At 35.7% G+C, this 11,725-nt stretch overlaps 1 protein-coding gene across 1 annotated transcript; it reads right to left on the reverse strand.

The window, feature by feature from the left end:
* Positions 1-1,050: 1,050 nt before the first annotated feature.
* LOC128670958 (uncharacterized) lies at positions 1,051-10,117 on the reverse strand. Its single transcript, XM_053746997.2, has 6 exons — positions 10,040-10,117; positions 5,369-5,470; positions 3,633-3,770; positions 3,002-3,085; positions 2,459-2,615; positions 1,051-1,980 (listed from the first exon to the last, which is right to left on the reverse strand). The coding sequence occupies exons 1-6, from the start codon at positions 10,044-10,046 to the stop codon at positions 1,815-1,817; spliced, it is 654 nt and encodes a 217-aa protein (XP_053602972.1). The 5' UTR covers positions 10,047-10,117; the 3' UTR covers positions 1,051-1,814.
* Between the last annotated feature and the right edge of the window lie 1,608 nt (positions 10,118-11,725).

The following is an 11,725-nucleotide window of genomic DNA, read 5'->3' on the forward strand; positions in this document are numbered from 1 at the left end:
ATTCCTGACTTAATGACCTGCGCTGTTGTCGGTACCGACAGGTTGGGTAGGAAAGTGACGGTGTTCGCCTAAAATCAGATTTGCAGCGAAACCCACCTGCATCGTGTATGTGTTCCGCATTGAATTAAACCCGCTTGTCCGGGGCCCAAACATAGGACAATACATCAACCTCAAGTGTAAAAAGAAGATCTGAATCTTCTTTTTTCCATTCCTTTATCAACTAATGACTCGCCATGGACTTCGTAAGGATTTTCTTGGAGACAAAGCATTTTAAATGTGGTGAGTATGTGAAGAAAAAAAATTCTCTTCTATTTGAACGTTTTCCTACTTACTTCCTCAGCATACCTAGTTGTCAGATCACCATAAATACGATGTTTATCGTATTTACGTTATGTTTTATAAATACGGAGTGGCAGTTCTTCCACTCCATATTTATAAAACGTGACGTCTCATATGTGAAGGTACCTTATAGTTGATTTTCAGTGATTTTTTAGTTATATTTCTGTAATCTAATATTCCGAAATTGTACAAATAAAAAATAAAATAATATCGTTTAAGAAAACCGCCCATGAGGAATCTTTGCCCGAGGAGCCTCACAAATATATTATAACTAACAAAGGCACTGATGTAATGAATATGTAAGCATTTGTTATATATTAGTTAGGTACATTGATTGCAATATCGGTATTTTCTGCAACCGCTTACAAAATACTGTAGCGCACAACTGCATACAAAATACGTTTAGAGCCCCGCATTTTGAGCTGAGCCTGCACTTCTCTTCTGCACCTCACTTATTTCTGTGGCCGGATGAATTTACCCCTGATTCTCAGAAATTGGAGATGTTTCGGACTGTTTAAGGCCCGTACAGACTGAATTCTGGTGCACTGTTACATGGAATTAAAACGCGGTCGCGTGATCACATGCGTTAAAATCTGGAGACGCGTTCGGTGTACACAGGCCTTTAAAGTATGACCGATAATGAGGAATTAGCTTATATATCCATTATACTAGCTATGAAAATTACTAGAAATACTATTTTAGATTATATTTTACCTAGGTGACATTTCAACTAAATCCGTCCGTAGATTGTGTGTGTGGTCAACTAACATATATCCACGGATATATACAAAATTTAGCATTTATTATAATAAATATTAGTAGGTTGAACTAGACTTGTAAAAAAGTAAAACAAAAAATTGGACAATATGATTAGATTATTCTCTTTACAACAATATTTACATACATAATAAAAGAAATAAAAAGCTTATACACCTAAAGTCCATTAAAAAAATTCCAGTTTACTTGAAGAAATTATCTCAGCAGATTAACTTATCACATGAAACCAACGATATAGTATATAAGACTGACACTGGTTTAGTTTAATACTTTTCAATGTACAGTAAATGTGCATTTATGCATGTGATCGAAGAAAGTGTTGTCGCATCTATTGCAATGGAATATGAAAGAAATTGGTAGATACTGGTATTCAAAATCATGACTCAATCATTGAACAATTCTTCAGTCTTCAAACAGTCAAACATGACCGCTAATCAAATTTCATCAACTGTTCACTCTCTGATCTGAACGTTTCCCAGTTCCTTCCTCAGCCGTTGCGTTGAAGCCCAGTATTCACCTTCCTACTTTTTCCTCTACACTTCGCAGGGTCATCAGCATCCCTAGTTGTGAAACCATTGGCACACATACGCAAATTTTATCTTCTATTCTCTGTACGTAAAGTATTTTCTAGAATACTTAATCTAGCTTTGCCACGGAAGCAATAAATATGGATCCAATCAATATTGTGGATCTAATATTTATTGTTTTGTTGTAGTGGATTCAAGTTTGTCCACCGTGATCGTCTCTGACTTCGCATCCATAGGTGTAGGTGCTTCAGTAATCTCCAAACCGTTGGGTTTAGTATCCGTGGGTACATTCAATCGTTTTTCCTTCTCGTCTCTTTTATGCTGTTGGTAAAACCACCTGAAATGAAAAAAATATATATAAAGTATTTAATGAAGGGGAAATGAACAGTGTAAAGCTGAGATATTCTTGCTTAAGTATTAAATTTTAGATAGTAATAAAAAAAATGTTGCGTTCTACAAATATTTTTGAAGAGAATGCTGATTCAATCCATTTTGTTCTGCTCGACATTTGTATTGGGAAGACATTCTTTTAGCTATTCTCTTTCTTTATTCTCACTTTCCCCACAGCCACTAGGGCTGAAAAAAACCTCAACATCGGAGCTCAGGACCCACTATCATTTTCAAAATCAGATTGATTAATGCTATCTAGGACCTACATAGTTCTTGTAAGAATAACAACTAACCACACATATGACAAGAACTGGCACTATAGTCTACTTGCCTACACTCTAACCAGGAACGCTGCCCCAATCCACACATGGAAAGTTACAATGTATACGCGCGAGTACAGAAGGTAAAAATTACTGAAAACATACCCAAATATGACAAAAACCGGTATCATAGCTAGCACACTCATAAGGAAGGCAGCCCCAGGCAACACGTGGAGGGTGGCGATGTACACGCGTGAGTACAGGGGAGTGAAGATGAATGGCATCGTCGTCTCCGCCACACCAAATAGAGAGAACACTTTGCCTGCAAAAAAGTACATTTGTAGTCATTCAAAGTGACACAGGTTACAAAAGATTCTTTATTACTTCAAACTAACCATCACCCTTCAAAGTCCTAATAGTGACACATAAATAACTGAAAAGTATTACATAGTATAGTGGATTTTAACGACTGCTAATACGGCCAAGATCAACGGCTTAACGTGCCTTCCGAAGCCGGAACTCGAGATGGTACATTTTTGGGCACCAAGAAAATGATTTAATAGCCGCTATTCGCAGGCCGAGCGCGCTACCCAGGGCATCATCCAGTTTCTAGCTTGTCCCAACCAAAAGGTAAGCCAGTGCCCCAACAGGACTTTTAAATGACTGATGATCACAATGTTCATCAACAAACATCGACTCATATCTTACCTAGTTCCTGATAGGAGACCAGCTTGGATGCGATAGATCTGAGAGCGATACTGGTGGTTCCATTCAATATCTCCACAAGTGGGCCTGTAAATATTGAACAAAATTATATTTGTAGAAAATAAACAAATGGTCGTTCAACTACTCTTAAAAGGAGAAACACCTACTGCGCTGATTATTTATCTAGATATAGATCTAGTTTCTCATAATAATATTGTTGTAAAGTAGTAGACGAATGAAGGAACACTTTAGCTATCACTGGATTGGCAAAACCATAAAAGAGTTTACCTCAAAAGAAAGGAAATTCTTTAAAAAAATCATAGTAGACATAGACAGGCATAACAATAGTGTTTAACCTTTGGGTACACTTAATACGACCTGTGTATCTATGAAATTCCTTTTTAACAACCATCCTGGTCTCATTATAGTTGTATCATTATGCGCCGACCCCATTTAAAACGTGATTTGGTGAAGAACATGAAGATGAAGGCGTCTATTGTTGTGCAAACACAAAAACTAGACGATGAGTATATTAATTGCTATGAAATTTATATACAAAAAACAATGGTCGTCTCTCAACAATGAGACATTAGAACAAATATAGAAAGTTGATGTAGTGTATAATAATACTCACTCATATAAACCTCGACGTCGTATCTAGCAAAAGCCAACACCAAAGCCCCGCAGATCTTACTGGCAGCGGAGACCATCCCCAGAACCGCGTCGTCTGCTCTCAGCTTCTTACTGAACACACTGATACTGAACAGAGTCCCTAGAAAAAAAGTCATCATTCTCCTGACTAAAGTAAACTTAAATCGCAACCTTTTATGTAAATACAATGATTCCCTTCTGCAATTTAGGAATGATCAAGGCAAGAGTTATTAGACATTTTGTGACCTTGCTTGTAGCAGCCTCATATTCGCTTCTTGTTTTGCTTCTAATTTGCTTAAAAATATATTGAAAATAAAGGAATCCTACTAATACAAAAAAAAATGGTAACGATGAAGGGTGGTACTGGCTTTTGCTTATATTGAAGCCGGGATGGTGTAATTGTTAAGATGCCTGTGAACGGAAGGTCCCAGGTTCGAATCCTACTTGTACCATAGTGAGTTTGTATATTAATCTGACTCATATATAGTAGTATTCATCAACCGCCAGTAGCTTCCGATGAAGGAAAACATCGTCGTAAGAAAACCTCAGCCAGCCCAGTTGATAATGAACCAGCACTCTGGTAGACTATCAACTTGTGTATGAAATAGAGAAGGCAACAGGAAACCACTCCATAAATAGTGGCAAGAAATGCGTTGTGCGTGTTTTATTCCACGTAATGACCACAACCCTCAGACTGAGGTAAACAACTATGAAGAAAGACTAATGCAAGAGACTGTTCGTAGACTTGTAAAAAGTAACCTGTGGCAGGCAGAGAAAAATAAAATTAATAATCATTATAATGAGGATATATCTAATGATTTCCTCTAGACGTCAATAACTGGTATTACTTTATGCAACTAATTTGCTATGAAAATATTACAAGGTTTTGTACTCCACCTGATACTTTCTATATCTACAGAATATAATATTTATGAAACTATCAAACAAATAATTGGTGCTTCGAGGTGAAATGGGAAAAATAATAGACGTCGAGGACATTGGTCATATTGGTAAAAGATTAATTATTTCCAACAAAAAATAAACTTTATAAATGGAACACTCTAGGTACATTTTTTTTTAAATAGCCAGAGCAAAGGATTTGCCATTTCTGTGATCTATAAGCCAAATAAAAAAATAAAATACGTTTTTTTTTTCAGCCAGTATTTACGTAAATAGACTATGATCGACAGGAAGTTACTCAATTGAAATAACAACAGGAAAACCTGTTCATCGTTCAACATCAACAATAAACAGACAGATTTTTTACTGTTTGCCCAAAAAAGGCCTTGACTCTGACTTGGCACCAAATGAAATATAATTTTTACTGTTTAAAATAGCACAATGCTTTTGTTGCTAGCCATTTATTATGACGGTGTGCTGTAACTGAATGAGTATATTGTGTGTTTTCGTAATGTGTATGTACGTATTGTGAGTTTCACCCCATTCTAAACCACATATAACATAAGTTAAAATCAGATTTACTTGATTAGATCCATTTATTAATCAGTTTTCTGTACCTATATTTTCACATTTAGGTAATAAATCCGAATTTATGTACAATTATTTTTACTAAAAAACTGAAAATTCATGCTCAAACAATTTAGAATCAAAAACTTAATGCTTTTGTTATCTATCAACTGTTATAGCTTTATATTCTTCCCCGGGAGTATGTAGATTCCTATTTTAGGGCGGTAACACGGCAAAATCTATTACACTTACCTATAGAATGCGTGATGAGGCTATACGTGGAGTAGATGCTGTACTTCACCTCATCCCAGTTGAACCGGTAGCGGGCGAAAATATACATGATGCTCAATTCACCTGCAACGGGCGTTCAATTAGAGGTACAGTCGACCGCACATCAAGATACCCTGAATGGATCTGTATGTCGCCGTAATAGCGGCGAATTCGGAATAAATTTGGGCAGCTTTATGTGCAAAACCAATTTCAATTACTGATTTTGGGAATTGATTGGTTGATTTTGGGGTTACATTTGGCAAATTCTTCGTTAATTAATCCTATACAATTTATGATTATATATATACTTTTTATTGGAGTCGTGTTTTCCAAAAAAAAAATACAACCGTTTCGTTGTTTGCTTAAGGGGCAAAATATCGATTAGCTAGGTTCCATTTATGAAAATTAGTTTTATTTTCATAGATACATTGAACAAAAATATCGGTGGCCAGGTACTAAATAAATAAGTTGCGATTATTTCTGTATATGTTTAGAAAATAATTCTACAAAAATAAATTTCTTATATAATAAATTTCCAAAACAGCAGCCTTGGATTTTTTTGTAATACGCGTACGGGTATAAAAAATCAATCTTAGAATGTTTACGTTCCGGCTGTTTTTACAACCAGCCATCTCCTGACGTCAACTACGTTAGTACATATTCTTGTCTATGAGGTCAACCCATAGATAAAAGAAATTATTTTTATCTATGGGTCAACCCTTATTAGGAATGTTAATGTAACCTAAACCTGGGGCGTTTCAATACCAATTAAGTTCATTTATTTCATTGGTTACAACTATCCTTATCCTTACATATTATAAAACAAAGACACCCGCCGCGTCTGTCTGTCTGTTCGCAATAAACTCAAAAACTATGCTGCACGGGTTTTTCATACGGTTTTCACCAATAGATAGTGTTGTGAGGAAGATTTAGTAGCTAGTAGAATATAATTTACACAGCCGGGCGTCTTAACCACCCAACCACTACCGCAGCAACACCGCTTATAGTCACTTGACTGATAATTGCAACTTAACCATGTCTAAACACTGCGTATTCTCTTCACGACATTAATTCCTGAACTGTGGGGCTATTCCGCTTGTCCTCTACGTTCTCGCCCCCACGGGGGCCAACAGGAAACGTTTTTGTCAAGCGTTCCTGTTGTTCTCCACTAAAATTGGAAGCGAACAGGAAACATTTATTCGTTATCAGTTATCCCTATTGTCCCATAGTTTTGATATCAAAGGAGCGAACAAGAAATATTTAATCTTGTTATCCCTCTATAAGAATTAATTACAATATGTTGATGATGAAGATGAACATAATTCTGAGACATTATTCTGATGACCATATCTTCACGACCAGATTTTGTTAATTCCTTTTCCAAAATGACAACAAAATGACAACCAGACTAAAAACACGATAGTGTTGTTGTTTTACAAATAAATGTTTTATCTATCTGTCTCTCAATGTGACGAAGTCGTGGGGGACAAGCGGAATAATCTGAGTTGCTGGGGTGTCATACTGTTCTGATGTATGCGCCCGTTCCCGAGTGTCCACACAGCGCAATGCGGCGCTGTTTGTCACACAAATGTTCAGTCGGCGGAATCCGACCATTGTTCACGGCTTGTTTCAATTCCACCGTTTCTATCTTCATACACACATTTAGGCATGCCCCGCTACGCACCTGGTAGGTTAGGTGATTTAAAATTGCTTAATACAATTTTATCGGTGTTCTAAATATGTCTGTGGAGTCATATATGTTTTATTTATAATAAGATTTAGAAAAAGGAAGTTAAAAAAGAAAAAGAAAAAAATAATTAATTTATATAATTAATATATTATTTTATTTTAATCTTTTACTCAAACAAAATCGTAGACTGTGAATGATTCAACGATTTTGTTTGGACCGGTTTTTCCCAGTAGATTTTTCGCAATGGAAGAATATTAAGATTTTTTTGTACATTTTATCATGGTGGAAATATCAAATAGGGATAATTTTGTAATAAAGTAACTTCGCCTGTTCCCGCGGGAAAAATTCAACAGAAAGTAGAAAATTAATTAAAAATAAATTCTAATCCATTCTTTTAGCGAAAAAAACATTGGTATTGAAACGCCGCCGCAATACAATTTTAAGATCGGTACACACCGACTGCATAACTCATACGAGTCACGTTTTTTTATGAAACAGGCAATCGCACAAAATTTTGATTAAAATATTTGATGGCTCTTTAAAAAATCTTAAAATTATAGAATCACATTAATATCTAACAAAAAACAGAGCACATTTTGTAGCGATATTTGGACTTTCCCAAACGCCAAGTTATATATTGGTGGCATATGTTACATATCTAAATTAGAGTTCATTTTCTGATTGAAAAGTCTAAATCTGATTAAAAATCTGAATTTACACTCCTGGCAACATAGAGTAAAAAATCCGATGGAAAAGTCAAAAATAATTCATTTGTAATGGATTTATATAATCATATATTGCATATTTTTTACAATTTCGTATCTTGTCTTGTCTCTTAATATAACTGGATGGTAGAAAATGGAAAAGTTTACGTAGAATCTTTACTGATACATGTTTTATTTTATTGTAATTTTTATATGTAAAGCGATTGTATGTTTCGCAAATAAAATAAAATAAAAAAACGTGCACGTAACGCGTAACTTAGACAGGCGGTCTACACTTATGTTCACCTTTCCAATATGATATGCACGAATTTACTGTTACATGTTTACGTAAACTTTGTGTTTGACACCGACTAAACAAGTTTCGGCAAACACACAGACACTTGAAAGCGTTATTAAGTGGCCTTTTGTGACAGCCAAGTGCTGAGTTCAAAAACTGTTTTTAATTTTACAATATTTGTGCCTGTTTTCAACAGAAAATTCTAATTCAAAATTCTTTATTCTATTTAGGATGATATACGTCACTTATTGACGTAAAAAAAATGCTTAAACTATGTCTACTGCCGACTTGCAAAGCGCAGTTGAAGATGAATCGGCGCAACTAACTTCACCACAGCCTTTTCCACAAAGACATCAATTAACAAAACTAAAGACATGAGCATTATTAGATACTTCATAATGTCAATTTGGTGATGACGAAACCAAGATCCTTTTATTAAATTCTCTCAAAAACCCATCAAGATACACAAGAGCACACATCTTAAATGAATACATTATAATAATATATAATTTTAATTATGTAATATAATAATTTTAAAGGCTCGACTGATCTGACTCGATAGAAAACGCTTTAAGGCAACAAGTCCACATATTGTTAACTTCTAAATTGTGCAATAAAAATTAAATGAAATAATAAAAAACATCCAGTGAAAGCGACACTAAGAGAAAGACAGCCGAACAGGAAATCGACTCAAGAAAAAGGAGAGTGAAATGTTTGTTTTCAAACATACAAGAATGTCGCCCATACATTGCCAATGTTTAATGATTCCAACGCTGGATTCTCACAACATTGTACTGCACTATACTGTTTATGACAGCCACGTATTATATAGCCCGGCAAATTACGTTGGTAACAAATATTTGGCTATGCCACTCTCATCTGGCCCTGGCAGAAGGGGCAAACCCAAGAAATAATTGTTGTTGGCTTCATATCGTCAGGGATGATATGCGTGACAATAGTCTGCCATCTATGGAAGCCGACGACCCTGCGAACTGTCGAAGACAATGTATTAGGACAGCGGACCCTGGACTCCGACGTTCAATTGTTGGGAAGAAACCGGGAACATGTTCACTCATCTGAATATATTCATATCACTGTCACATAGGTGACAGTCAACTTCAATGTTACGTAACGTTAACTAAACTCGTTGATACTATGAAACTAATGGTTGGATTTTCCCCTATTTATCGATAAAAAATACCTACATCGACATAAGAAATCTATTTTTAAATGTTATGAAATGTACACATAAATGGACATATCATTGTCACATTATAGTCATATTATTGTTGGTTAATCCCCAATGGATGATTCTAGATTCCACCCAAAAGCAAAAAGTAACCATTGGAGTTCTTTTACATTGTCCACGCGCCTATTGAAGTTTGAAACAATTTCGGAAATCGTGTGTAAAATATATATTTTTTAACTATTATACTCTATTTCAAAAGTCCAGTCCAGTGGGTAAAGTCTAATGGTAAAGCCAAATTAGGAATATCCGATAGCAATAGGTGCTCGGTCAATTTATGTTGTTTTGACTCGATATCAAGCTGTTTCATCAATTACCTAACGTGATTCATAGTAAATTATACGACAATTTCATACGTATTCTGGGACAATAATGTTGGTTGTTTGGTTGACTGCTGTTGCGTATTTTTCAAACAGGAAAATCTTATGATATAATATTATATATTGTAATAGTATTACTGTGATTAGCACATACATTTGGCATCATTTCATATGCAAGAAAAGAGCTGACCGTTTATATAATACAATAATTCACTTATTATAAGTGAATTATTAATTATAATTAGTTTTAGACTTATTAGTCTAAAACTAATTATTATAAAATAATATATGTTAAAACTAAATGAAACCGAAAACACGGTTTAGAATAAAGTCAGACTCATCATTATAGAGTATTTTTTTTAAATATATATTTATATAGGGTGATAAGTTCTTACCCCACATGGGTCCGAAAGTGAGACAGACAACAGTGAGTATGAGACAGACGCGCAGGCGCCGGTTGTTGGCGCCCTTTTTGAATGTCCTTTTTGAATCAATTTCTGCACTTCATCCTCTTCTAAACTATGATTTTCCCTCTTACGATGCCTCAAAGCTGTACACACTTCATCCCCAAAACCCAAATTAACCCTACAGGCTTTATCCAAATTGAGGTTTTGCGTAGCCAACATCGCCAACACACTCGGCATCACGTAAAAAGCCAAAACCGGCTCCACTGTAATATTGGACTTGACATATTTTATTTTCTCAATAAAGGTCATGTTTTGCACCCCGTTATTGGTTTCCGATTTTAACGGTAAGACTTCTGTTGTCTCTCCCCGCGACGTACCCATTTCCACTTTCTCGGTTTTGTCCATTCCGCCTTTATTATTTTCCTTATTTCGACGGAGTTATATCGCAATCATTTTTTATGTTTGTTTTCTTGAAAATTCGGTTTAGGGTGCCATATGAGGGGTCCTAATAGAAATAATGCTTGATTGATTGTGGAGGGTCGCGGTCATCGATAATCTTGAAAAGGTTTGTGTGTATTTCTTTGATGGGTGCACTTCGCGACTGGCGATTGTAAATAAACAGATATATTGGATTGAATTAGCTGTATGTTGGAGCAGCGCGGCCGCCGCGCGTCCATTTGTTCGCTTTATGTCAGCAAACACTCTTATATCGCCATACCAGACCGTAATGCGTACACAAACATACTTAGCCCAATCACACACGGGGCGATTAAATTAGTCGTTAACCGTAGCTCCACTGCTCGTTTTAGCACGTACATTTCAATTGTACACGCACGACAAATCTGTTTGTGAACTAATTTTTCCACTGAAATTAGAGACACAACATATATTTTTTTAAATCGACTCGCGCGCTCTTAATCGTGTATTGTGCACAAAGTCGCTAATGTTACTGATTACTGCATTTATAACACATGTGTCATTGTAGATTACCTAATACTAGTAACATACACAGTGAAAAGCCGGTGATTTTAGTTATCTTCAGGACAAAATACCACTTGCATCTGATTCGTTACTTAGTTTTAGCTGGTTACTAATTTTATTTCCCATTTCGATAGCACAATGTGAAAAGGGCCTTATAGAAACAATCTACAAACTCGAACGATATTAAACTCAAACATCTTGAGCGAACTTTATCATCCGAATCAATAATATTTAGGAAACATATGTCATTTTTCTTATACACGCAACGGCATAAACCAAACAAAAACTTTCATTTTACACAGCATTTATTCTATCTTATCTGAATTTTCCGGCTACTTCCTCAGACGTTAAACGTCGGAGCCCAGGGTTCATTTCCTTTCCACTCCGCTTCGGCATCTTTAATTGTTAGACCATTGGCAGCGTTAATCGTCCAAATCCCAACTAATATCATATAAGTACCTATGCAAAAGTATGTTTGTTTGTTATCTCCTACTCAACCAATCTTCTTGAAATCTCTCATACATATAGTTCACAGTATGGAGAAGAACAAAGGCTACATTTTCATTACGGAGAAAAGCATTTTCCCTGTTAAACTGAACACGAACTGGAAAACGGAGCGTAGGACATCCGGCGGCCAGATGGGTCGACGATGTGAAGGAAAGTGCTGGCAACAACTGGATGGGGACTGATGGC

Source organism: Plodia interpunctella, chromosome 6 (assembly GCF_027563975.2).
Source record: "Plodia interpunctella isolate USDA-ARS_2022_Savannah chromosome 6, ilPloInte3.2, whole genome shotgun sequence".
Lineage (NCBI taxonomy): Eukaryota > Metazoa > Arthropoda > Insecta > Lepidoptera > Pyralidae > Plodia > Plodia interpunctella.

What these genes read in the sequence shown, in the direction of transcription:
- LOC128670958 (XM_053746997.2), bottom strand. An exon ending in CGACGTCGAGGTTTATATGA is followed by an intron (nt 3,086 to 3,632) that starts GTGAGTATTATT and finishes CAATATTTACAG; the next exon opens with GCCCACTTGTGGAGATATTG. An exon ending in GGTCTCCTATCAGGAACTAG is followed by an intron (nt 2,616 to 3,001) that starts GTAAGATATGAG and finishes ACTTTTTTGCAG; the next exon opens with GCAAAGTGTTCTCTCTATTT.